The 23,576-nt window shown below is 48.5% G+C and overlaps 2 protein-coding genes and 1 long non-coding RNA gene across 6 annotated transcripts in view; 1 reads left to right on the top strand and 2 right to left on the bottom strand.

The window, feature by feature from the left end:
• Positions 1 to 5,998, bottom strand: part of LOC310753637 — a 28,865-nt gene extending 22,867 nt beyond the window's left edge. Inside the window, exon 1 of the long non-coding RNA XR_014543410.1 lies at positions 5,811 to 5,998. This is a non-coding gene — a long non-coding RNA (uncharacterized lncRNA). The remainder of the gene's footprint in view (positions 1 to 5,810) is intronic.
• GAMT (guanidinoacetate N-methyltransferase) overlaps positions 1 to 23,576 on the bottom strand; it is a 215,843-nt gene that overhangs the window by 92,432 nt on the left and 99,835 nt on the right. The gene's annotated exons all lie outside the window — the stretch shown is intronic.
• APC2 (APC regulator of WNT signaling pathway 2) overlaps positions 1 to 23,576 on the top strand; it is a 53,037-nt gene that overhangs the window by 7,000 nt on the left and 22,461 nt on the right. The window contains exons 1-7 of one of the 2 annotated variants that reach the window (XM_083594316.1): positions 9,502 to 9,596; positions 13,915 to 14,073; positions 15,314 to 15,404; positions 16,405 to 16,594; positions 18,321 to 18,429; positions 20,271 to 20,384; positions 21,355 to 21,432. In XM_083594316.1, coding sequence (XP_083450442.1) covers positions 13,933 to 14,073; positions 15,314 to 15,404; positions 16,405 to 16,594; positions 18,321 to 18,429; positions 20,271 to 20,384; positions 21,355 to 21,432 — 723 coding nt within the window. In that variant the 5' untranslated portion in view covers positions 9,502 to 9,596; positions 13,915 to 13,932. Of the gene's footprint in view, positions 1 to 9,501; positions 9,597 to 13,914; positions 14,074 to 15,313; positions 15,405 to 16,404; positions 16,595 to 18,320; positions 18,430 to 20,270; positions 20,385 to 21,354; positions 21,433 to 23,576 lie in introns of those variants that run through there. The other variant, XM_083594315.1, reaches the window with a different exon arrangement.

Below are 23,576 nucleotides of genomic sequence, written 5' to 3' on the forward strand. Positions count from 1 at the left end.
CGTTAGATATGTGACGCTGGCTTGGCCCGGGGGTGACAGATGGGATCTCCTTCCAGGCTGTTAATCTCCCCAGAACATCTGGGTTGATAACTAAGACCCCTGAGATTGTAGTTTAATATGTTCACTCGATCTCCTCCCCAGCCACAAATTTAATTCCAAATTCTGTATTTTGGCAGGGAGATGTAAGGCACAAATGCCCCTATCAATTTATTTATTTATTGGTTGGGGGAGGAGAAGGGGGCCAAGAAGCGAGATGTCTGTCCTGATCCTTTTGAATCTGAAAACCTGGATGCTTTTGCAGTATGTTTCTGAGCACAATTCAAAGGGTTGGTGCTGAGCTTGAAAGCCCTAAACGGACCAGTATACCCGAAGGAGCATCTCCAGCCCGGACACTGGGGTCTATCTCCCGAGGGCCTTCTGGCGGTTCCCTCCCTGCGAGAGGCGAGGTTACAGGGAACGAGGCAGAGGGCCTTCTCGGTGGTGGCGCCCGCCCTGTGGAACGCCCTCCCGTCAGATGTCAAGGAGATAAACAACTATCTGACTTTTAGAAGACATCTGAAAGCAGCCCTGTTTAGGAAAGTCTTTAATGTTTGAAGTTTTAGTCTGTTTTTAATGTTGGGAGCTGGGGGAAACCCTGCTAGATGGGCGGGGTAGAAATAATAAATTATTATTATTAGGGGATGACCTCTCCACAATCCACAATTCCCTTTTTTAGGCTGAGAACAATGAGGACTGGAATCTTGCTTTCACTTGGAGAGAAAGGCCACGGCCCCTCTGCCCCCTTAAACCTGAATTTATTTTACTCTTATGTAGGATTTGCCAAAAGAAAGCTTTTAATGTTTGATGTTTTGTTGTGTTTTTAATATCCTGTGGGGAGCTGCCCAGAGTGGCTGGAGAAACCCAACCAGATGGGCAGGGTATAAATCATCATCATCATATTACAATGGTTAAAATAATAATAATAATAATAATAATAATAATAATAATAATAATAATAATAATAACGACGACGACGACAATAGCACAAGGCCACTCCAACCCAAATCCTCTAATTCTTCGCCAGTGTTTTGGCATGCAAGAATCTGCCTTGTACGCAGAGTCAGACCTTTTGGTTCTTCTGGGTCAGAGAAGGGTTGATCCCATCACTCGGTCCCTTTTTGTGTCGATTCAACCTGGGATCTTCTGCATGCAAGGCAGCTGACCAGCCCCTGAGCTTACACCTCTTGTCAATTGCTGTTGTTGTTTAGTCGTTTAGTCGTGTCTGCCTCTTCGTGACCCCCTGGACCAGAGCACGCCAGGCCCTCCTGTCTTCCACTGCCTCCCCCAGTTTGGTCAAACTCATGCTGGTTTCTTCGAGAACAGTGTCCCACCATCTCGTCCTCCATCGTCCCCTTCTCCTTGCGCCCTCCATCTTTCCCAACATCAGGGTCTTTTCCAGGGAGTCTTCTCTTCTCCTGAGGTGGCCAAAGTCTTGGAGCCTCAGCTTCAGGATCTGTCCTTCCAGGGAGCACTCAGGGCTGATTTCCTTCAGAATGGAAAGGTTTGATCTTCTTGCAGTCCATGGGACTCTCAAGAGTCTCCTCCAGCACCAGAATTCAAAAGCATCCATTCGTTGGCGATCAGCCTTCTTTATGGTCCAGCTCTCACTTCTATACATCACTGCTGGGACAATCATAGCTTGAACTATACAGACCTTAACTAGAGTGGTTAAAAAATCCATCCCCTCTTCCCAGGGAACTTTGGGACTCACAGCACCCAGACCAAACTACAGTTCACCTGGTTCATTGAGGGGGAAACCTTGGCTGTTCAAAGAGGGGCAAGACTGTTTTAAATTTATAGTGCAGATGGGAACCTTAGGGATATTTGATGCCTGCTCTGTCCAGGGTGCTGAAAGAATTCTAGCTCATCCCCCTTGAACTCTGCAGACTTTGAAGGACTTGCGAAAAGTCGCCCAAATGGGAATTCGCCCTGCCCTGTTTTTATGGACCCAGATGGACCCCCTGTTGTTGCTTTTTAAACTATATATTTATGGGGTGCCAACACAGCTGTTGCAATCGGTGGGTCCTTGTCCATTGAAAGGGAATGACCTGCGTCCTTTGCTTTCAATGAGTCTACTCTGAATCCAATCCAGTAGGAGACTATGTGTGGTCTCCGCAAAGGGGTTTGTGACTTTAATTTGCCTACAGCTTAAAATAACTGAAGTGGGGAGGGTGGGTGATCTGAGAGAGATCTCTGGGATCTAGAGTTTCCCTGGCACTCGGAGGAGGTGTGAATGGTTGGTTGACAGCTGCCTTGAGCCAAAACCTTTCCCCAGGAGCGTTTATGACATTAATTCATAATGAATAGTCAGTCTTAAAATAGACTTGACCTCCAATGACTATCTCGGTTTTCTACATTTTTCTTTTAGAGGGTTGGAACCTCGCACACACACTAAAAAGAATGAAATTTTACTTTTCTTCTCCTTTGGCGATCCCTCGTAGCCGAGTAAGATTGTCTTCCATAAACACGGTTTTAACAATGAGTCCGTAAGTGACTGTGGAGGCCAATTCTGGATCCACACATCCTTCCACAGTGGGGACACAGGTTTCCGGGCGGGAGTCGATCCTGGTGAGGGTTTGCCAAGCATGCTTTCCTCTTAGCACGTTTCTCCCTTGCGTCCTGAGTTCGAGTGTCTTCAAAGCCCACAATGCCTTTGGGAAAGGCTGTTCTCCAAATGGAGCGCTCGCAGGCCAGTGTTTCCCAGTTGTCGGTGTTTATATAACTTCCCTAAACAGGGCTGCCTTCAGATGTCTTTTAAAGAGAAGATAGCTGCTTATTTCCTTCACATCTGAAGGGAGGGTGTTCCACAGGGCGGGTGCCACTACTGAGAAGGCCCTCTGTCTGGTTCCCTGTAACCTCACTTCTCGCAATGAGGGAACCGCCAGAAGGCCCTCGGTGCTGGATCTCAGTGTCCGGGCTGAACGATGGGGGTGGAGACGCTCCTTCAGGTATACAGGAACGAGGCCATTTAGGGCTTTCAAGGTCAGCCCCAACACTTTGAATTGTGCTCTGAAACATACTGGGAGCCAATGCAGATCTCTCAGGACTGGTGTTATGTGGTCTTGGTGGCCACTCCCAGTCACCAGTCTAGCTGCCGTATTCTGGATTAATTGCAGTTTCCGAGTCACCTTCAAAGGGAGCCCCACGTAGAGCGCATGGCAGTAGTCCAAGCGGGAGATAACCAGAGCATGCACCACGCTGGCCAGACAGTCTGCGGGCAGGGAGGGTCTCATCCTGCGTACCAGATGGAGCTGCCCTGGACACAGAATTGACCTGCACCTCCATGGACAGCTGTGAGTCCAAAACGACTCCCAGGCTGCACACCTGGTCCTTCAGGGGCACAGTCACCCCATTCAGGACCAGGGAGTCCCCCACACCCGCCCGCCCCCTGTTCCCCAAAAACAGTCTTTCTGTCTTGTCAGGATTCAACCTCAGTTCCCAGGATCCTTTTGAAAGGTGGAAAAACCGATGCGCTGGGATGTGCTTTCGATGTATGGCGCAGATTAAAATCTTGGCCAGCGAGGGCAGGGGGACGTCTGCCACCCGTTATTTTCTCTGCCACCTCCCCCCACCCCACTTTAAAAAATAAAAAAATAAATCTGAGCTCCTGAGTCAAAACCAGCTCAAAATGGAAGGCTGGCTTCTCCAGTTCAGCTGTGCTGATTTTTAAAGATGGGGCATACCATTATCTATCTATCTATCTATCTATCTATCTATCTATCTATCTATCTATCTGGAGAAGGGGGATACAGAAAAAGAGAGACCTCTCTCTCTCTCTCTCTCTCTCTCTCTCTCTCTCTGTGTGTGTGTGTGTGTGTGTGTGTGTGTGTGTGTATATATATCCATCATCTTGGAAGCCATTGGCTGTCGCCATGGTTACACAAGAGCATGTTCTGGGCTGCTATTGGCTGGTGTCAGCCCTCTGTTGCTTTCCTCCCCATCTCTCCCCCCCTCCCTTTTTTAAAAAAACCATTTCTCTTTGATTTATTCACTGTATGGGACAAGTCACTAGGGACTCTCTTTCCAATGCAAGATGAATGAGGCTTTGAAGAAAGGTAGCTAGCCTTTTGTCTCCATGGGGGTGGGGAAGGAAAGGAAAGGTTATTTATTTATTTTGAGGCGTCCCCAGCCCCCTCCCCAACTCCCCCCCTCTCTCTGATTTTAAAAGGGCAAATTCCACTCACCCAACCAACCCCCTGAATCTGTCTCCTCTACAAAACGAAAACACGGTGCATTTAAACACGGGGAGCGGGCTTCACCGTGGTACGTGGTTCTGGAATAAGTGGGTGGGGACCCCGGGTGATTCTGCAAAACTGCTCCCCGGGGGCGATTTGAGGCAGCCGGAGGGCGACCACCTCCCAAAAAACAACAACCCCAAAAGGGTTTCGGTTTTGTTTATAAGGCCTCGCTTCCCAGGCATTGGTGCACTCCATGGTTAGAGTTCGGCGCTGATAACGGGAAGGTTGCAGATTCGATCCCTGTCAGGGATCAAATTGCATTGCAGGGGTTGGGCTAGAGATAATAATAATAATAATAATAATAATAATAATAATAATAATAATTTATTATTTGTACCCCACCCATCTGGCTGGGTTTCCCCAGCCACTCTGGGCAGCTTCCAACAAAGACCAAAAATACACTAAGATGTCACACATTAAAAACTTCCCTGAACAGGGCTGCCTTCAGATGTCTTCTGAATGTCAGGTAGTTGTTTATCTCTTTGACATCTGACGGGAGGGCATTCCACAGGGCGGGCGCCACCACCGAGAAGGCCCTCTGCCTGGTTCCCTGCAACCTCACTTCTCGCAGGGAGGGAACTGCCAGAAGGCCCTTGGGAGATGGACCCCGGTGTCCGGGCTGAACGATGGGGATGGAGACGCTCCTTCAGGTATACTGGGCCATTTAAGGCTTTCAAGGTCAACACCAACACTTTGAATTGTGCTCAGAAATGTCCTGGGAGCCAATGTAGGTCTTTCAGGACTGGTGTTATATGGTCTCGGCGGCCGCTCCCAGTCCCCAGTCTGGCTGCCGCATTCTGGATTAGTTGTAGTTTCTGGGTCACCTTCAAAGGTAGCCCCACGTAGAGCGCATGGCAGTAGTCCAAGCAGGAGACAACCAGAGCATGCACCACTCTGGTCAGACAGTCTGTGGGCAGGGAGGGTCTCATCCTGCGTACCAAATGGAGCTGGTAGACAGCTGCCCTGGATATAGAATTGACCTGCGCCTCCATGGACCGGGGTCCCTTCCAACCCGCTCCCTCAATTTGAGATACTGTTGAGCTACGTAAGAACTCCCCAGCGGCCATCATAGCCTATCAGCCGAGGAGAATGACATCTGTGGCTCAACAACGTCTTTTTAGAGCGGCTTTTTTTTTTGCCACTTTGAGGGAGGATGACGTGGTTAGAGCGAGATGTTTGCGGAGGCGGCTTATGAGCAATTGAGAGAGAGTGGGAAGAAAAGAGAGGTGTGTGGTTTTCCCCCTCGTGTCTCCTAATGCCACGACGCGTGGGTGATTGGTTGGCAAACCGGTACAGTGGCAGGTGGAACGAAGACCTGCGGAACTCACTGTCACAAGATTCCAGGGGCAAACATGTGCCTTTTTGCCTCTCTATTTTTCCCACCTTCTCTCTTTCGGACATCTCCGCCTCTCTCTCACTGTTCCTCTCCCTCTCTGGGCTCCCATGAAATCAGGTGCATGGGATGATGATGATGATGATGATGATAATAAATTAATTTATACCACGTCCATCTGGCTGGGTTTCCCCAGCCACTCTGGGCGGCTTCCAAAAAAATATTAAAATACTGTAATACATCAAACATTAAAAGCTTCCCTAAACAGGGCTGCCTTCAGATGTCTTCTAAAAGTCTGGTAGTTGTTGTTCTCTTTGACATCTGGTGGGAGGGCGTTCCACAGGGCGGGGGCCACCACCGAGAAGGCCCTCTGCCTGGTTCCCTGTAACTTGGCTTCTCGCAGTGAGGGAACTGCCAAAAGGCCCTCAGTGTCCGGGTAGAACGATGGAGGTGGAGATGCTCCTTCAGATATACTGGACCGAGGATTCTGCAAATCGGACCTAGCCGTCTCCTTTCTCTCACCCTCTCCCTTTGTTTTTTAAGGGTTGGTCAGATTCAAGGAGGAGAAGTTCTGTCAATGTAGCGCAAGGGGCTCAGGGGAGCCTCTGTGTGCCAGCGCAGTCTATCTTGGAATGCCCAGTGCTCAGGACAGAGAGGAAACAGCTGCAGGCTCTGTTTACAGCCTTCCCAGTGTGGAGAAGGGCCTGGTCTTAAACAGAAAGGATTTGAGAAGGTGGAATCGCAGCACTTGGGCTCAGTGAGATACACCTGGAAATCTGGGGCAAAGGCACCCAAAAATAATAATAATAGCACTGGGCCCATCACCTCCCAGCAAATAGAAGGGGAAGAAATGGAGGCAGTGAGAGATTTTACTTTCTTGGGCTCCATGATCACTGCAGATGGTGACAGCAGCCACGAAATTAAAAGACGCCTGCTTCTTGGGAGAAAAGCAATGACAAACCTAGACAGCATCTTAAAAAGCAGATACATTACCTTGCCGACAAAGGTCCATATAGTTAAAGCTATGGTTTTCCCAGTAGTGATGTATGGAAGGGAGAGCTGGACCATAAAGAAGGCTGGACCATAAAGACCCTGATGTTGGGAAAGATGGAGGGCACAAGGAGAATTGGACGACAGAGGATGAGATGGTGGGACAGTGTTCTTGAATCTACCAGCATGAGTTTGACCAAACCGCGGGAGGCAGTGGAAGACAGGAGTGCCTGGCATGCTCTGGTCCAGGGGGTCACCAAGAGGCAGACACGACTAAATGACTAAACAACAACAACATTATTATTATTATTATTATTATTATTATTATTATTATTATTATCCCATACCTGGAGGTCTCAGAGCAGTTCACAGAATAAAATCAAGATATCAAACTACAGAATGCATAGTAAAAATAAAAACAACAACCCAGTAGCCTCTCCCCCCCCAAAAAAAACACATTTTAAAAGGGAATAGGATGTAAATCGGAGCAACCAAAGGCCTGGTTAAAAAGGAACGTTTTTGCCTGTATAATGAAGGCACCAGGCGAACTTCTCTGGGGAGAGCGTTCCACAGACGGGGAGCCACTGCAGAGAAGGCCCCGTTCTCGTGTTGCCACCCTCCGCATCTCTCAAGGAGGAGGCACACGAAGGAGGGCCTTAGAAGATGATCTCAGGGTCTGGGTTGGTTCATATGGAAACAGGCGGTCCTTGAGGTCTAAGCTGAGGTCGCAACTTAGTCTGTCTCATAAGTTAAGTGCGTCATCTTAGAGAGCCTTTCGTTTTCTTTCCATATCTTCTAAAAAGCAAATCCTTTAGTTAATATTCTTGTTTCCACACAGTCTATTCCACGCAGTCGTTTTCCCATCTCACTTGCTATCAGTCATGCGACGGTGGTTCTTGAGGACTAGCGACTTAACTTCTTGAGGACAGTTCTCCTTGAGGACTAGCGACTTAACTTCTGCGGGAAGGGCCGTCGCTGGGGGCCAAGGCCTCCATCCGTGCGGAAGGTGGCAGGTTCAAACCCTGGCGTCTCCAAGTAGGGTTGGGGATGCCCGCCCCCCCTGTGTGAAACTCTGGACAGCTGCTACCAGCCAGTGCAGACAGCGTGGGGCTCGATGGACTAGGCATGAGGTGGTCCTGAGATTTCCCTCTAGGAGCACGCGCTCAAACGTGTGTGTAGCTGCCGCTGCTCAGCTCGGGAGAATCAGCTTCTGATGCCCACACACGCGTGTGACAGCGCTGCCATGTGCTGGCTGGGCCCTGGGCAGAAGCACATGGATCTGCGGGTCTAGAGACGCGAGGTGGGCAGCCGCGGACCCCCACCCTGGCCGCTGGTTTGCGGAGAGCAGCTGCCACAGCCTTCGCTTCAACTCCCTTCTCCCTCGGAAATCCTTGCACAGATAAATCGTCGTCACTGCCCTGGGGGAAAAGGCCCACAATCTGGACTCTGTTGACAGCTAGTGCCATCTCCTAGCTGTGTCCTCCTCCGAGTAGATCCATTGAAACGAAGGAGCCTGAGGCATTGATCCCAAACAGGCCTGCTCTGAGGAAGGCCAACAATTCGGTCCCAATTTTCCAAGAGCAGTCTCAGATTTACAGAAGCCGCCCCGGTTTCTGATTTATTTATTTTTAACAACGCTTTTTCAGATTAATACATTTCACTGATTTCACGATCATCCTGACATTTCAAAGCTTGACTTCCTTCCCCCTCTTTCCGCGGTTCCTTAAATTCATTTTTAATACCTTCTGCATATCCCAATTAACTGTATGTCTTCTAAAGGTTGTATAGTTACTTGTCTCCTTGGCTCTGGGGTTGCGTAATTCCATCCCCTCCAACATTTCCCCAATGAAAATAGGGACGTCCTAAGGGACGTGAGTGGTGCTGTGGGTTAAACCACTGAGCCTAGGGCTTGCCGAACAGAAGGTCGGTGGTTCGAATCCCCGCAACGGGGTGAACTCCCGTTGTTCAGTCCCTGCTCCTGCCAACCTAGCAGTTTGAAAGCACGCCAGTGCAAGTAGATAAATAGGTACTGCTCTGGCGGGAAGGTAAACGGCGTTTCCATGCGCTGCTCTGGATCGCCAGAAGTGGCTTAGTCCTGCTGGCCACATGACCCGGAAGCTGTACGCCGGCTCCCTCGGCCAATAAAGCAAGATGAGCGCTGCAACCCCAGAGTCGGCCACGACTGGACCTAACCCCTAACCTGGGGTTGTGGCGCTCATCTTGCTTTACTGGCCGAGGGAGCCGGCGTACAGCTTCCGGGTCATGTGGCCAGCATGACTAAGCCAATTCTGGCGAACCAGAGCAGCGCACGGAAACGCCGTTTATCTTCCCGCCGAAGCAGTACTTGTTTCTCTACTTGCACTTTGACGTGCTTTCGAACTGCTAGGTTGGCAGGAGCAGGGACCGAGCAACGGGAGCTCACCCTGTCATTGCGGGGATTCGAACCGCCGACCTTCTGATCGACAAGTCCTGGGCTCTGTGGTTTAACCCACAGCCCCACCCGCGTCCCTTAGGACGTCCCTATTTTCATGTATACGAGTTACATCATTGTAATTATAATAGATCGTTATCAATCCAGGAGCCCTGTGCTCTTGACACGCTCTGAAAGCGATGGAAGGAGCTCAGCTGGGCAAATCGGCCCTGCCTTGTACGGTTTGTGCTGAGATTGCGGGGTGGCAATTGGAGAAAGGGGGGGTGTCTTCTCACAGCTATTTGGCTCAATACACCCACCACGTGACTTGTCATTGGCAGCCGAGGACCCCACGACGGAGACAAACAGCTCTCCTGTATCTCCCCTCGCATTTAAACCACGGATAATGCCCTCCGTCTAAAACAATTTCTTTCCTTAAGAAAAAATGGGGATGTTGCATGCCTGCAGGGACCCCAAGCCCACAGAGACCACCAAGGGGGCTGTGGAACCGAGGAGTGGAGGAATTCGCAGGAATTGACAGCCTGAGGTCAGAGGTTGGGGTCCCACGGGGACCCGGCTGGCGTATGTGAGTAAGGGATCTTCATTGTCTCTGTTTCCTCCATTTGATGTTCTCCGTGATTCTCCTTTTCCGTAAGAATAACCTCAGGGAGATTTGGGGGGGAAGGGGGGTGTTCCAAGAGACCCCAGGTGCGCTTGTGGGGAAGAAAGAGTTTTGGGGAAGATGGAGAAAAAGGGGGGCGGTGGTGAAGCCACAACGGCAGCGAGGAGCCCCCAGAAGTGGCGAGAGAAAGAAAGAGAAGGCAGCGGAACGGAGTCCGCTCTGAGAGAGACAAGGAGACAAAGGGATGAAAGGGAGACTGAGTTGGGTGACGGCGGGGTGGGCCAAGAAGAGACAAAAGGGGGCTCCGTTCTTTATAAAAAATGACTGTGGCCATTGATCTGCGGGGACGCCGATTTGGAAAAAGGGAGAAGAGAGCAGGTGAGGGGTTTGCGAACCTACCTGCGCTCACCTGGTCTCCAGGTGATGGCAGGGAGCAGGCTGAAATCTCCAGCTTGGGAGAATGTGCATTTAATTTTAAAATATACAGTGGTACCTCGGGTTAAGTACTTAATTCGTTCCGGAGGTCCGTTCTTAACCTGAAACTGTTCTTAACCTGAAGCACCACTTTAGCTAATGGGGCCTCCTGCTGCTGCTGCCGGAGCACGATTTCTGTTCTCATCCTGAAGCAAAGTTCTTAACCTGAAGCAATATTGCTGGGTTAGCGGAGTCTGTAACCTGAAGCGTATGTAACCTGAAGCATATGTAACCTGAGGTACCACTGTATTTATAAGACAGCACCTTCAAAAGCAGAGACATCACCTTGCCAACAAAGGTCCGTATAGTTCAAGCTCTGGTTTCCCCAGTAGTGATGTATGGAAGTGAGAGCTGGACCATAAAGAAGGCTGATCGCCGAAGAATGGATGCTTTTGAATTCTGGTGCTGGAGGAGACTCTTGAGAGTCCCATGGACTGCAAGAAGATCCAACCTCTCCATTCTGAAGGAAATCAGCCCTGAGTGCTCACTGGAAGGACAGATCCTGAAGCTGAGGCTCCAAGATTTTGGCCACCTCAGGAGAAGAGAAGACTCCCTGGAAAAGACCCTGATGTTGGGAAAGATGGAGGGCGCAAGGAGAAGGGGACGACAGAGGACGAGATGGTTGGATAGTGTTCTCGAAGCGACCAGCATGAGTTTGACCAAACTGCGGGAGGCAGTGGAAGACAGGAGTGCCTGGCATGCTCTGGTCCAGGGGGTCACAAAGAGGCGGACACGACTAAACAACAACAAGAAGATTGTGCATGCAGCTTGCAGGATTCAGCCCGGCAGAGACTGGGTGCAAATTATTCCATAGACTCTCTCTCTCTCTTTCATCTTCTTCTCCTACCTTCCCTGTCCCAATTAACCTCCGTCTCCAGGGATTAGCCAGGGGAGTGGCAAGGAAGAGAAAGAACTGGGCTGGGCATGAGGGGAGGAGTGGGTTCTGCGTCTCTGTGTGTGTTTAGCGTGGGGCACGGCCCAGGCGACATCGCTAGGGGGCCACCCCTAAGTCTTGTGTTTGGGCCTTATGTCTCAGGGTCTGAGATGGGTGAGCCTACGGCCGACCAGTTTGCAACAAACAGTCACTGGGTTATATTTGCAGGTGAGGGGAGATGATGGGTCTCAGACCCTCGGGGAGATAGGGGCTTGCCCTGCCTATGAAGACAGGGGCTCCCTATAGAGAAAACGGGGCGCTGCCCCACTTTGAGTCAGACGCACGGTCCCATCTGGCTGCTCTGACTGGCAGTACCATAGTATCCCAGGCTTTCAGGCTCTCCCCGAGCCCCCTTTCTGGAGATGCTACGATGGGGAGGGGGTCACCCCTGGGCCATTTTGAAGGCAGGTTAGGTCTCTTCAAATGAGGCAGGGTCTCCTCCACACAAATAGAACCCAAGACGCTAGCCCTCATGGTTCTGAGCAAGAAGCCAATAGGAATCTTCTGCTGTTAATCAGTGTGGCCGACCATTTGACCATTTGACTGACAGATTTGGCTAGGGGGTCTTTCCAGCCCTGCCTTGGGTGTAAGGGGAGGGGCAGTACCTCTGGTGGGGGGCACGTACCTCTGGTGGGGGGGCTCCCGGAAGCAGCCACAATCCCGGGATGCGGCTTCCAGTGGCCGACTAAACCAGGCGAGGGGAGCACATGGTATCTCAGGCCTTCTCGGTGGTGGCCATCAGATGTCAAGGAAATAACTTTTATTTATTTATTTTTTTAAAAGATATTTATTGAAGTTTTACAAAAACGTAAGTTTGCAAAATGAAAAAAGGTCATATAAAAAGAAAAAGATACACACAAAAAAGAACATAGAAAAATACATGAAAAAGAAAAAAGAAGAATAAAAATACAAAATACAAAAGACTTTGAACTTTGTAACTTTGAACTCATTAGCTTGTTTCCTTGACCTCCTCACACCTCCCCTTTTTGTATTCCCATTTAAATAATCAAATCAGCAAATCCTTACCCTCTTTCGTTTATCTTAACTCTGTATCTTAACATATTATAACTCTATATTTTCATCCATTATCAATTCATTTTTGCATATTCTTATTAACTTTGTTGCTAATGCCACTTATTTTCAATCCAACATCATTTTAACATTCATTAATTTTACAGTATTTCTGAAGATAGTCTTTAAATTTCTTCCAATCTTCTTCCACCGACTCTTCTCCCAGGTCTCGGATTCTGCCAGTCATTTCCGCCAATTCCATATAATCCATCACCTTCATCTGCCATTCTTCCAGGGTGGGTAGCTCTTGTGTCTTCCAATACTTTGCAATAAGTATTCTTGCTGCTGTTGCTGCATACATAAAGAAAGTTCTATCCTTCTTTGGCACCAATTGGCCAACTATGCCCAGGAGAAAGGCCTCTGGTTTCTTCAGGAAGGTATATTTAAATACCTTTTTCATTTCATTATATATCATCTCCCAGAAAGCCTTAATCTTTGGGCACGTCCACCAAAAGTGAAATAATGTACCTTCATTTTCTTTACATTTCCAACATTTATTATCGGGCAAATGATATATTTTTGCAAGCTTGACTGGTGTCATGTACCACCTGTATATCATTTTCATAATATTCTCTCTTAAGGCATCAAGGAAATAACTTTTAGAAGACATCTGAAGGCAGCCCTGTTTAGGGAAGTTTTCGACCTTTGATGTTTTATCGCTTTTTAAATATTCTGTTGGGATCTGTTCAGAGTGGCTGGGGAAACCCAGCCAGGTGGGCCAGTTATAAATAACAAATTATTATTATTATTATTATTATTATTATTATTATTATTATTATTCCAAGAGGGTTTGTGCACGATGAGCGACAATGTTTAGCCCTTGGGCGTCTCTTCCAAAAGTCTGATTTTGTGGCTCGCCTTCCCAGCCCTTGTTATCAGAGTTAGGCCTGTCGCAATGAAAGGGCCGTAGGGAATCGCGGAGATGCTTCCCAGGTTTCTGTGTACGACCTGCAAACATCCTGGACACGGGGAATGTCCGTGCTTGTGTTTTCAGGGGTCACTGTGCCCCCGAAGGACCAGGTGAGCAGCCTGGGAGTCATTTTGGACTCACAGCTGTCCATGGAGGCGCAGGTCAATTCTGTGTCCAGGGCGGCTGTCTACCAGCTCCACCTGGTACACAGGATGAGACCCTATCTGCCTGCGGACTGTCTCACCAGAGTGGTGCATGCTCTAGTTATCTCCCGCTTGGACTACTGCAATGTGCTCTACGTGGGGCTACCTTTGAAGGTGACCCGGAAACTGCAATTAATCCAGAATGCGGCAGCCAGACTGGTGACTGGGAGTGGCTGATGGGACCACATAACACCGGTCCTGAGAGATCTGCATTGGCTCCCAGTATGTTTCCGAGCACAATTCAAAGTGTTGGTGCTGACTTTTCAAGCCCTAAATGGCCTCGGTCCTGTATACCTGAAGGAGCGTCTCCACACCCATCGTCCAGGCCCGGACACTGAGGTCCAGCTCCGAGGGCCTTCTGGTGGTTCCCTCATTGCAAGAAGTGAGGTTACCGGGAATCAGACAGAGGGCCTTCTCGGTGGTGGCGCCCTCCCTGTGAAACACCCTCCTGTCAGATGTGAAGGAAATAAGCAGCTATTCTATCTTTAAAAGACACCTGAAGGCAGCCCTGTTCAGGAAAGCTTTTCATATTTGATGCTGTATTGTTTGTAACACTTGATTGGGAGCTGCCCAGAGTGGCTGGGGAAACTCAGCCAGATGGGCAGGGTATAAATAATAAATTATTATTATTATTATTCCTGGAGCACGATAGCAAAGCCCCCTCACTCATCCCTTTCTGCCCCTCTGCAGTTGACGGAGGAGCTGAAGATGTCTACGTCCATCGCTTCCTACGACCAGCTCGTCCGGCAGGTGGAGGCCTTGAAGACAGAGAACACCCACCTTCGGAGAGAGCTAGAGGACAACTCCAACCACCTGTCCAAGCTGGAAAATGAGACTTCAGATATGAAGGTGAGAAAGGGAGGCTCGTGTTCAGTGTATTAGCAACAGCCCTCAGCCTCGGATCAATGAGGGCTAGAATCATGCTTTATTTAAAGGAGAGGAGAGGAGCTCGCGGGTAAGACATGTGCCTGGCATGCAAAAGGTCCATTCCAGGTTCAATCCTGAGATAGATGGAGAGATTCCTGTTCAATTCAGGTCCTATTCCTATTTAATTCAGATCAATGAGGACTAGAATCTTGCTTTATTGTAAGGAAAGGAACAGATCTCGCGGGTAGTCTATCTGCTTGGCATGCAAAATCTCCCAGGTTCAATCCTGAGTTAGATGGACAGATTCCCGTTCAATTCAGATCCTACTCCTATTTAACTTAGATCAATGAGGACTAGAATCTTGCTTTATTGTAAGGAAAGGAACAGATCTTGCTGAGAAACATAGCTGTCAAGTGTCCCTTATTTGAAGCGACAGTCCCTTATTCCAGGGTCATGTCCCGCTGCTGTCCCTTATTGATGGATGTCCCTTAAATGTCCCTTAAATGATGTCCCTTAAATTTCAAAGGAAGCAGCTCCTCTCCCTCCCTCCCTGCCGGCCAGGGAGGAGGGAGGCTCCAACTGTGTTGCTTGGCTGTGTTGCTCACCCAATAAGGAGTCTGAGAACGACTGGGGGGTGGAGCTTGCATGCCTTCTGTGTGGCTAGTTAATGCAAGCTGAGGAGGTTTTTGAATGCTGGATGCCATTTTCTTGCGTGTGATGCTGCAAACTTTGCAGTGCAAAGCCAGGCCGGGGAGCCATCTTAAGTTGAGGCTGCATAGGCCTTGTGGTGCATGTGATTCAGATTCTATTCAGTTGAACCTCTGGTTACAAAGTTGGTTGGACAGTGTTCTTGAAGCTACCTAGCATGAGTTTGACCAGACTGCAGGAGGACAGGAAGACTGGAGTGCCTGGAACAGGTGAGGCTGCAGGTCCCTTATTTTGGCTGCTGGTCCCTTATTTTCAAGGCTGCTGGTCCCTTATTTTCAAATCTGTAAGTTGACAGCTATGCTGAGAAAGATGGACACCTGGGAATTTCCGCCTGAATCATCCCCAACCAAAAGGACACTGCTTTCTTTTGGGAAACATTTTTTTCAATTCATTATGAATTATTTCCCAATACTCTTTTACCCGGTCCACCACATGTGAAAGAACGTTTGCTCCATCTCTTTGCAATGAGGCATTCAGTCCATTTTCTGTCTCTCCCACTTTTTGTCCGTTCCAGGAAGTCTTGAAGCACCTCCAGGGAAAACTGGAACAGGAGGCCAAGATGATGGTTTCGTCGGGTCAGATGGAAGTCCTGGACCAACTGAAAGGTGGGTGGAAGTCACAATCCAAGAGGAGATCTTTCTGCATTTTGGGGTGGGTGTCACTCCCAAGCAGGGTCCCTAAAACGACGATTAGCCCAGGCGGTGGGTTCCCTCCACAGCTCACCTCTCCATTTAATAATAATAATTTATTTATGCCTTGGGATGCGGGTGGCGCTGTGGTCTAAACCACAGAGCCTAGGACTTGCCGATCAGAAGGTCGGCGGTTCGAATCCCCGCAACGACGGGGTGAGCTCCTGTTGCTCGGTCCCTGCTCCTGCCAACCTAGCAGTTCGAAAGCACACCAGCGCAAGTAGATAAATAGGTACCGCTCCGGCGGGAAGGTAAACGGCGTTTCTGTGCACTGCTCTGGTTCGCCAGAAGCAGCTTAGTCATGCTGGCCACATGACCCGGAAGCTGTACGCCGGCTCCCTAGGCCAATAAAGCGAGATGAGCGCCGCAGCCCCAGAGTCGGCCACGATTGGACCTAATGGTCAGGGGTACGTTTACCTTTAAATCGGGCTTCTAGTTCTCAAGGCTGCAGAGGCAGCTTTGAAAAGTGTGTGTTGGCTTGTGTGTTGGCCTTTGTAAGGAAAAAGGTCAGGCTTTGCATTCAATAGAAATGAATAAATAGTGACTGTCACCCCCCTCTTCTGCACTGAGCCTCCTGGACTTGCCGATCAGAAGGTCGGCGGTTCAAATCCCCGCTACGGAATGAGCTCCCATTGCTCTGTCCCAGCTCCTGCCAATCTAGCAGTTCGAAAGCACACTGGCACAAGTAGATAAATAGGTACCACTGCGGCAGGAAGGTAAACGGCGTTTCCATGCACTCTGGTTTCTGTCATGCGCCAGAAGCGGTTTAGTCCTGCTGGCCACATGACCTGGAAAGCTGTCTGCGGACAAACGCCGGCTCCCTTGGCCCGAAAGTGAGATGAGCGCCGCAACTCCATAGTCGCCTTTGACTGGACTTAACCGTCCAGGGGTCCTTTACCTTTACCTTTTGCTCCAGCCCTGCAGATGGACATCAGCAGTTTGTACAACCTCAAATTCCACCCGCCGGCTCTTCTCCCCGAACCCATAAGCCAGGATCACAGCCCCGAAGGCAGCCCTGCTCACCCAGGCTCCCTACAGAGAAAGGACAGCATGTTGGACCTCAGCCGGGCCACGATCCGACTACTGGAGGAGCTTGACAGAGAGAGGTGAGGGGGCCGATGAGGTCACCATTGGAGTAAGCAAGCCAAAGCCCCCCTGTATCAGTTAATTTCTCTTTTTTCCCCCATCCACTAATGTGGTCTGAACCAGCCTCCCCTTTTGAGATCATAACCTTGCCATTGAGAAGGGGGAGGGTTGTTTATATATTTTTATTATGCATTTTGTGGTTTTAGGGACGCGGGTGGCGCTGTGGGTTAAACCACTGAGCCTAGGACTTGCCGATCAGAAGGTCGGTGGTTCGAATCCCCACAACGGGGTGAGCTCCCGTTGCTCTGTCCCTGCTCCTGCCAACCTAGCAGTTCGAAAGCACCTCAAAGTGCAAGTAGATAAATAGGTACCGCTCCGGCGGGAAGGTAAACAGTGTTTCCGTGCGCTGCTCTGGTTCGCCAGAGGCGGCTTAGTCCTGCTGGCCACATGACCCGGAAGCTGTACGCCGGCTCCCTCGGCCAATAAAGCGAGATGAGCGCTGCAGTCCCAGAGTCGGCCATGACTGGACCTAATGGTCAGGGGTCCCTTTACCTTTACCTTTTTCTTGATTTTTTATTCTGTGAACCACCCTGAGACACACACACACACACACACACACAAAGGACAGGGCGGTATATAAATTCAAGAAATAAATAAATGCAGTGGTACCTGGGTTCTCAAACTGAATCCATTCCAAAACCAAAGCGTTCCAAAACCGAGGCGTACTTTCCCATAGAAGGTAAGGCAAAACGGATTAATCTATTCCGGACTTTTGAAAACAACCCCTAAAACAGCAATTTAACATGACTTTTACTATCTAACAAGACCATCGATCCATAAAATGAAATCAATAATCAATGTGCTATACTATAAAATAAATAAGACAGTATTGTAGATGATAAAAATTAAAATTAAATACTTTTCATACCTGCACTTGATGATAGTCGATGTTTGGATGGGGGGCTTTTATCCATTTCCGCAGTCACACAATCCGTCAATCAGTAGCTGAACTGGGTTCCGCACAGTCACAAAAACCAAGGAACCGAAAAAGCCTCAAAAACAAAAACGCGAAATAAATAGCACAAACCAAAGCGCCAAACTTAATCTGTTCCGGAAGTCTGTTTGACTTCCGAAATGTCCGAAAGCCAAGGCGCAGCTTCTGATTGGTGCAGGCGCCCCGGAAACAATAGCTGACAGCCACATCGGATGTTCGGCTTCCAAAAAACGTTCGAAAACCGGAACACTTACTTCTGGGTTTTCAGCATTTGGGAACCAAGGCGTTTGAGAACCAAGGTCCCACTGTATATAGCAATGAGGGCTAGCACCTTGCTTTAATTGTAAGGGAGGGAGAACAGCTTGGAGGCATAGCACCTCCTCTGCATGCAGAACTCCCCAGCTTTGACCCCCAGATTCTCCTGCCTCAAAAAAAGGATCAGGATCAGGTGATGGGAAAGACTAAATGGACCCAACGTAGATTCCCGTACCTAACTGGAAGTGTGCCATTATGATCCATGCCAGCTTTCGATTTAGCTAACTTCAGGGTAGAGACATCCACAGCGTACATTTAAAGCTCCCCCCGAAAAAAGAATGTTGGGAACTGTAGTTTTTCGCACCCGGCGCTACAATTCCCGGCGCCCTTAACAAACCACAGTGCCTAGGGTTCTTTTTTGGGGGGGTGAGAAGCCTTCCTTTTCTGACTGATGCCCTCCCACTGTGCTTTACACCCCCCCCCTTCGTCTCTCCTAGATGTTTTCTCCTGAGCGAGATTGAAAAAGAGGAGAAGGAAAAATTGTGGTACTATACTCAGCTCCAAAGCCTCTCCAAAAGGCTGGATGAGCTCCCTCATGTGGAGACGGTAAGTTTCGGAAACCCACGGGCCCCCCCTCTTGGCATACCAGGGGTTTGCGGGACCAAGCTCTTCTCAAGTTCCTAGTCCCTGGTGTGTCTGCTTGCGGAGATTCTGCGGAAAGAGGAGCTGGAAATGAAAAAACATTGCACAAATACAAAGCTTTGGCCTAAACGGGCTTGTAATACTCTCTCCTTGTGTCCTAAATATGCCGGTTTGTGTCTAATTACCGTATTTTTCGCTCTATAAGACGCACCAGACCACAAGACGCACCTAGTTTTTGGAGGAGGAAAACAAGAAAAAAAAATATTTTGAATCCCAGAAGCCAGAACAGCAAGAGGGATCGCTGCGCAGCGAAAGCTGTTCTGGCTTCTGGGATAGCTGCGCAGCCTGCATTCGCTCCATAAGACGCACACACATTTCCCCTTACTTTTTAGGAGGGAAAAAGTGAGTCTTAGAGAGCAAAAAAGACGGTACTGTATTTTTCCACGTATAAGACTATATTTCCCCCCCATTTTTTTTTTTTTAAGTTTAAAATTGGGGGTCGTCTTCTACATGGAATGTTGCAATTCATTATTTCTTAATTTGGGGCTCGGAAAATAGGGGTCGTCTTCTACGTGGGGGCATCTTATACACGGAAAAATGTGGTGACATTTCTTGACATCTTCCGGGCTGTTTTAGGGCTGGGTGAATTCAATCAATCAATCAATCAATCAAATCAATCTGTTTATTTTGAGAAGGCCTGAAACAATCCCACAAAACCCCGAGTCTTTGATGATGTTAAGACAAAAGTCCATCACCTAAGGCTTTATTGCTTTAACACTGCTTGATGCAATGTTTTAAGGTTGTTTTTTAAAACGAATCTGGGAACTGTAGTTTCCCCACTCACTGAGCTACAATTCCCAGCACCCTCGAGAAATGATGGTGTCCAGGAATCTTTTTGGGGGGGGAAAGCAATGATCTAGAAGATTCTCTCGGCCAAATTCAGAGGGGTTTTTTTTTTACCGTCTCAGCCATTTTTTAAAAAAAAAAATGGCAAAGAAATGGAAAGCAAGTCCTACTCAGAACAGATCCATCAAAATCGACGGGCGCGATTCACTGAGGCCTAGCCATTTCAGTGGGGTCTACTCTGAGTAAAACTCCGTTGGCGGCAACTCCAAATGAGCAGCGTCGGCGAAACCTGACAAGGGTGGGAAATCGGAATATTCTCCGATTGGGGGTGTTTTGCAAGCAAATGCAAATATCCGGGATCCACCTCTCTAAAAATTATGGGACTGCTCAGGGAGAGGGACAGTGCACAGATGGAGTTTGCATTTTTTGTTTGTTTGTTTTTTAGTAATAATTTTTATTAAGTTTTCCATTTAACAGTCCAATCATATCACATTAATTATTCCAAATTATACCAATACATATTATGTAGTCCGAATACTTTGCCAAATTTTAAATTTTGTTGGGGGTTCCCATGTTCCGAGCTCAGCAAGGGTCCAGTCATCTCATATTTCTGCTGCTTTTGATGTTCACAAATCCCATCTTCCAGTCTTCTTCTTGTTATCATGTTTCTTCTTAATAGCCTCTGAGTTGTTTCTGCAGGCGGGTTAAACCAAACATTGTTATATTTCTGTGTGAACTTTGTAAGGCTCTCCTTAAATCACCACACGCTGATCCAACAGTCCTGTTCGAGCGGCAGGCGCCATTTTAGTCTGTTCCGACGTAATAAAGTCTAAGCGTCTGCTCATTAATTTTCCCAAACCAGTTGCACCATAAATCAGTCTTTCCAGGGGAGGGTTTGCCAACTCAAACACACAGGAGTTTGCATTTTTAACCCGGCCTCTTCCCGTGCCGCTGTCCAGTTTTCGATGCAGATGGACCTGATCCGCCAGCAGCTTGAATTTGAAGCCCAACACATCCGCACGCTCATGGAGGAGCGTTTTGGGACAACCGACGAAATGGTGCAAAGAGCCCAGGTGAGGATCATAAAAATCGTAGAATTATAGAGCTGGAATGAATGAATGAATATTTATTTATTTATTTGCTTCAGCCATCGGCCATAGCAATAAAACAACAATACGATATTCAAAGAATCGAAATAAAAAGTCAATTATATAAAATGTGTTTTAGGGTTTTGAATCAATAGTGGATCTGATTCTGATTGCCCCAGCGAAAAACCTTGCCACCTTTGCTGTCACCTGCTCCTCTTGATCTGCCAAGGGAAAGGACACTGGGGCAGTAGCTGGGCGACCCGGAATGGACAATAAAAGAGGGGTGATAATCTCATTCCTCAAGTCTTTATCAAGAGGGCAAGCCAGAAGGGCATGCGCCACCGATTCGGGACCGCCATCTCCACAGGGACGTTTTTTGTGTGGGATCTGTTGGAATCGTCCCTCAAGTCCAGCCGAGGGCAAGACATTCAATCTTGCGAGAGTAAAAACATGTCTATATTTTGGAATTGCTAGGTGATGCAGATAGGGTGCTGGAGAGTCGAAATGGGAAGGTGGAAAACAGTCATGCCATGGGCAAAATGTCCTTATTGTGGCCAAGCTGTTCTGACGCTAGACATCATTTAAGGTAAAGGGATCCCTGACCGTTAGGTCCAGTCGTGGACGACTCTGGGGTTGCGGCGCTCATCTCGCTTTATTGGCCAAGGGAGCCGGCGTACAGCTTCTATTTGCCAGGAGGTGATGGGACCAGTGGGCAAGAGCCCTTACATATTATTAATATTAATATTAAATAGTATAATAATGATATATAAAATTATTGTGATGTTATCTTATTTTATTATCGTGAACCAATGTTGTTCTGAACAGTTTTTAACATTGTGTTTTAATATTGCCACACACCCTGGGATCGAAACAGCCAAACGGGCGGATGTGATTTGAAGGGAACCTGCCAGTAAATAATACGATGTTTTGCTCTTTTTTTAAAAAAACCGTTCAGATCCGGGCGTCTCGGCTGGAGCAGATCGACAAAGAGGTGATTGAAGCTCAGGAAAAGGTCCAGCAATCGGAGCCTCAGGTGAGGGGGCTTGGAGCGGCGTCGGGGTGTAGATCAGTGTTGACCCCGATATCTTTTTCACATGTTCTGCTAGTAAGCCAGATGTCCTCCATTTTTCATGCAGCTGGTTCTTTCTGTTGTTGTTTAGTCATTTAGTCGTGTCTGACTCTTCGTGACCCCCTGGACCAGAGCACGCCAGGCCCTCCTGTCTTCCACTGCCTCCCGCAGTTTGGTCAAACTCATGTTTGTAGCTTCGAGAACACTGTCCCACCATCTCGTCCTCTGTCGTCCCCTTCTCCTTGTGCCCTCCATCTTTCCCAACATCAGGGTCTTTTCCAGGGAGTCTTCTCTTCTGATGAGGTGGCCAGAGTACTGGAGCCTCAGCTTCAGGATCTGTCCTTCCAGTGAGCACTCAGGGCTAATTTCCTTAAGAATGGATGTGTTTGATCTTCTTGCAGTCCATGGGACTCTCAAGAGTCTCCTCCAGCACCAGGTTCTTTCTACCTGACATTTGTCCCTGTCAAAATTCGGTTGGTTCGTTTTGGCCCAATTCTCCAACCCATTAAGGACATCTTGAGTCCTGATTCTGTCTTCTGTGACATTAGCGCCACCCGCAAATTGGTGCCACCCGCAAATTGGACAAAGATCCCCTCAATTCCTTCGTCTGAGTCATGACCTGGAAACTACAACTAATCCAGAATGCAGACTGGGGACTGGGACTGGCCGCCGAGACCACATAGCACAAGTCCTGAAAGACCTCCATTGGCTTCCAGGACGTTTCCGAGCACAATTCAAAGTGTCGGTGTTGACCTTGAAAGCCCTAAACAGCCCAGTATCCCTGAAGGAGCGTCTCCACCCCCATCGTCCATCCCGGACACCTGGGTCCATCTCCCGAGGGTCTCCTGTTGGTTCCCTCATTGTGAGAAGTGAAGCTACAGGGAACCAGGCAGAGGGCCTTCTCGGTGGTGGCGCCCTCCCTGTGGAACGCCCTCCCACCAGATGTCAAGAAAATAAACAACTACCTGACATTTAGAAGACATCTGAAGGCAGCCCTGTTTAGGGAACGACTAAACAACAACAACAACATTGTATCGACAGAGGGGGGTGGAAGATGGGTGTCCTGGGGCCCCCAAAAAATTCTGGCTACACCCATGACCTCTGCACCTTCCCAGTTCATGATCAGGATCAGACCCGCACCTAAACTGGTCCGTCGCAGAAGTATGTGGTGTGGGTCTCATCGCAACCCTTTCCCTCTTCCTACCCCTTGTCGTCCCGACTCCCCAGGCAGAGATGCTAAGCCGTCATGGCAGCCAGGCGGATCATGTCCGCTCACCCGAACGAACGCTGTGACAGCCCCAGCTTGTCGTGCAGGGAATGGCAGGAGACCATCCGCTGCCTGCGAATTCGAATCCTCGTATCTGCAGGACAGACAGATCCAAAAAATGAGCCTTTTCCTGCAGTGACTAGATTAGACAGTGTCGTGTTTACCGTATTTTTCGCTCTATAAGATGCACCAGACCACAAGACGCACCTAGTTTTTGGAGGAGAAAAACAAGAAAAAAAAATATTCTGAATCTCAGAAGCCAGAACAGCAAGAGGGATCGCTGCGCAGCGAAAGCAGCAATCCCTCTTGCTGTTCTGGCTTCTGGGATAGCTGCGCAGCCTGCATTCGCTCCGTAAGACGCACACACATTTCCCCTTACTTTTTAGGAGGGGAAAAGTGAGTCTTATAGAGCAAAAAATACGGTACATATTTACGTATAAGCTAAACAAGCTATAGCTTAGGGCCCCACTCTTTTGGGTCCCCCCCAAAAAACTGAAGGGGGACGTACATTTCCAAAGTAGAAGATAAAAACCAAATAAAATAAAAGCCTATATACAGAAAGGAGCAAACCGGTGATGTTTTAGGGAGCAGTCAAGCATTCTAGCAGCCTATACAACACAAAACGCTGTTGCTGGATGTAGGTTTATTTTATTTGTGTTTTTGTCTTTATTGGAGAACTGGGCCAAAGCAAACCAAATGAGTTTTGACAGGGACAAATGTCAATTTATGAACTTAGGGAGAAAGAACCAGCTGTCTGAATAATGGGGGACAGCTGGCCCACTAGCAGAAATGTACATCCAGGTTGGTTTTTTCCTTTAATTTTTTTTGGGGCCCTAAGCTA

The sequence above is a fragment of the Podarcis filfolensis genome (assembly GCF_964270895.1).
Source record: "Podarcis filfolensis genome assembly, chromosome: 18".
Taxonomy (NCBI): domain Eukaryota; kingdom Metazoa; phylum Chordata; class Lepidosauria; order Squamata; family Lacertidae; genus Podarcis; species Podarcis filfolensis.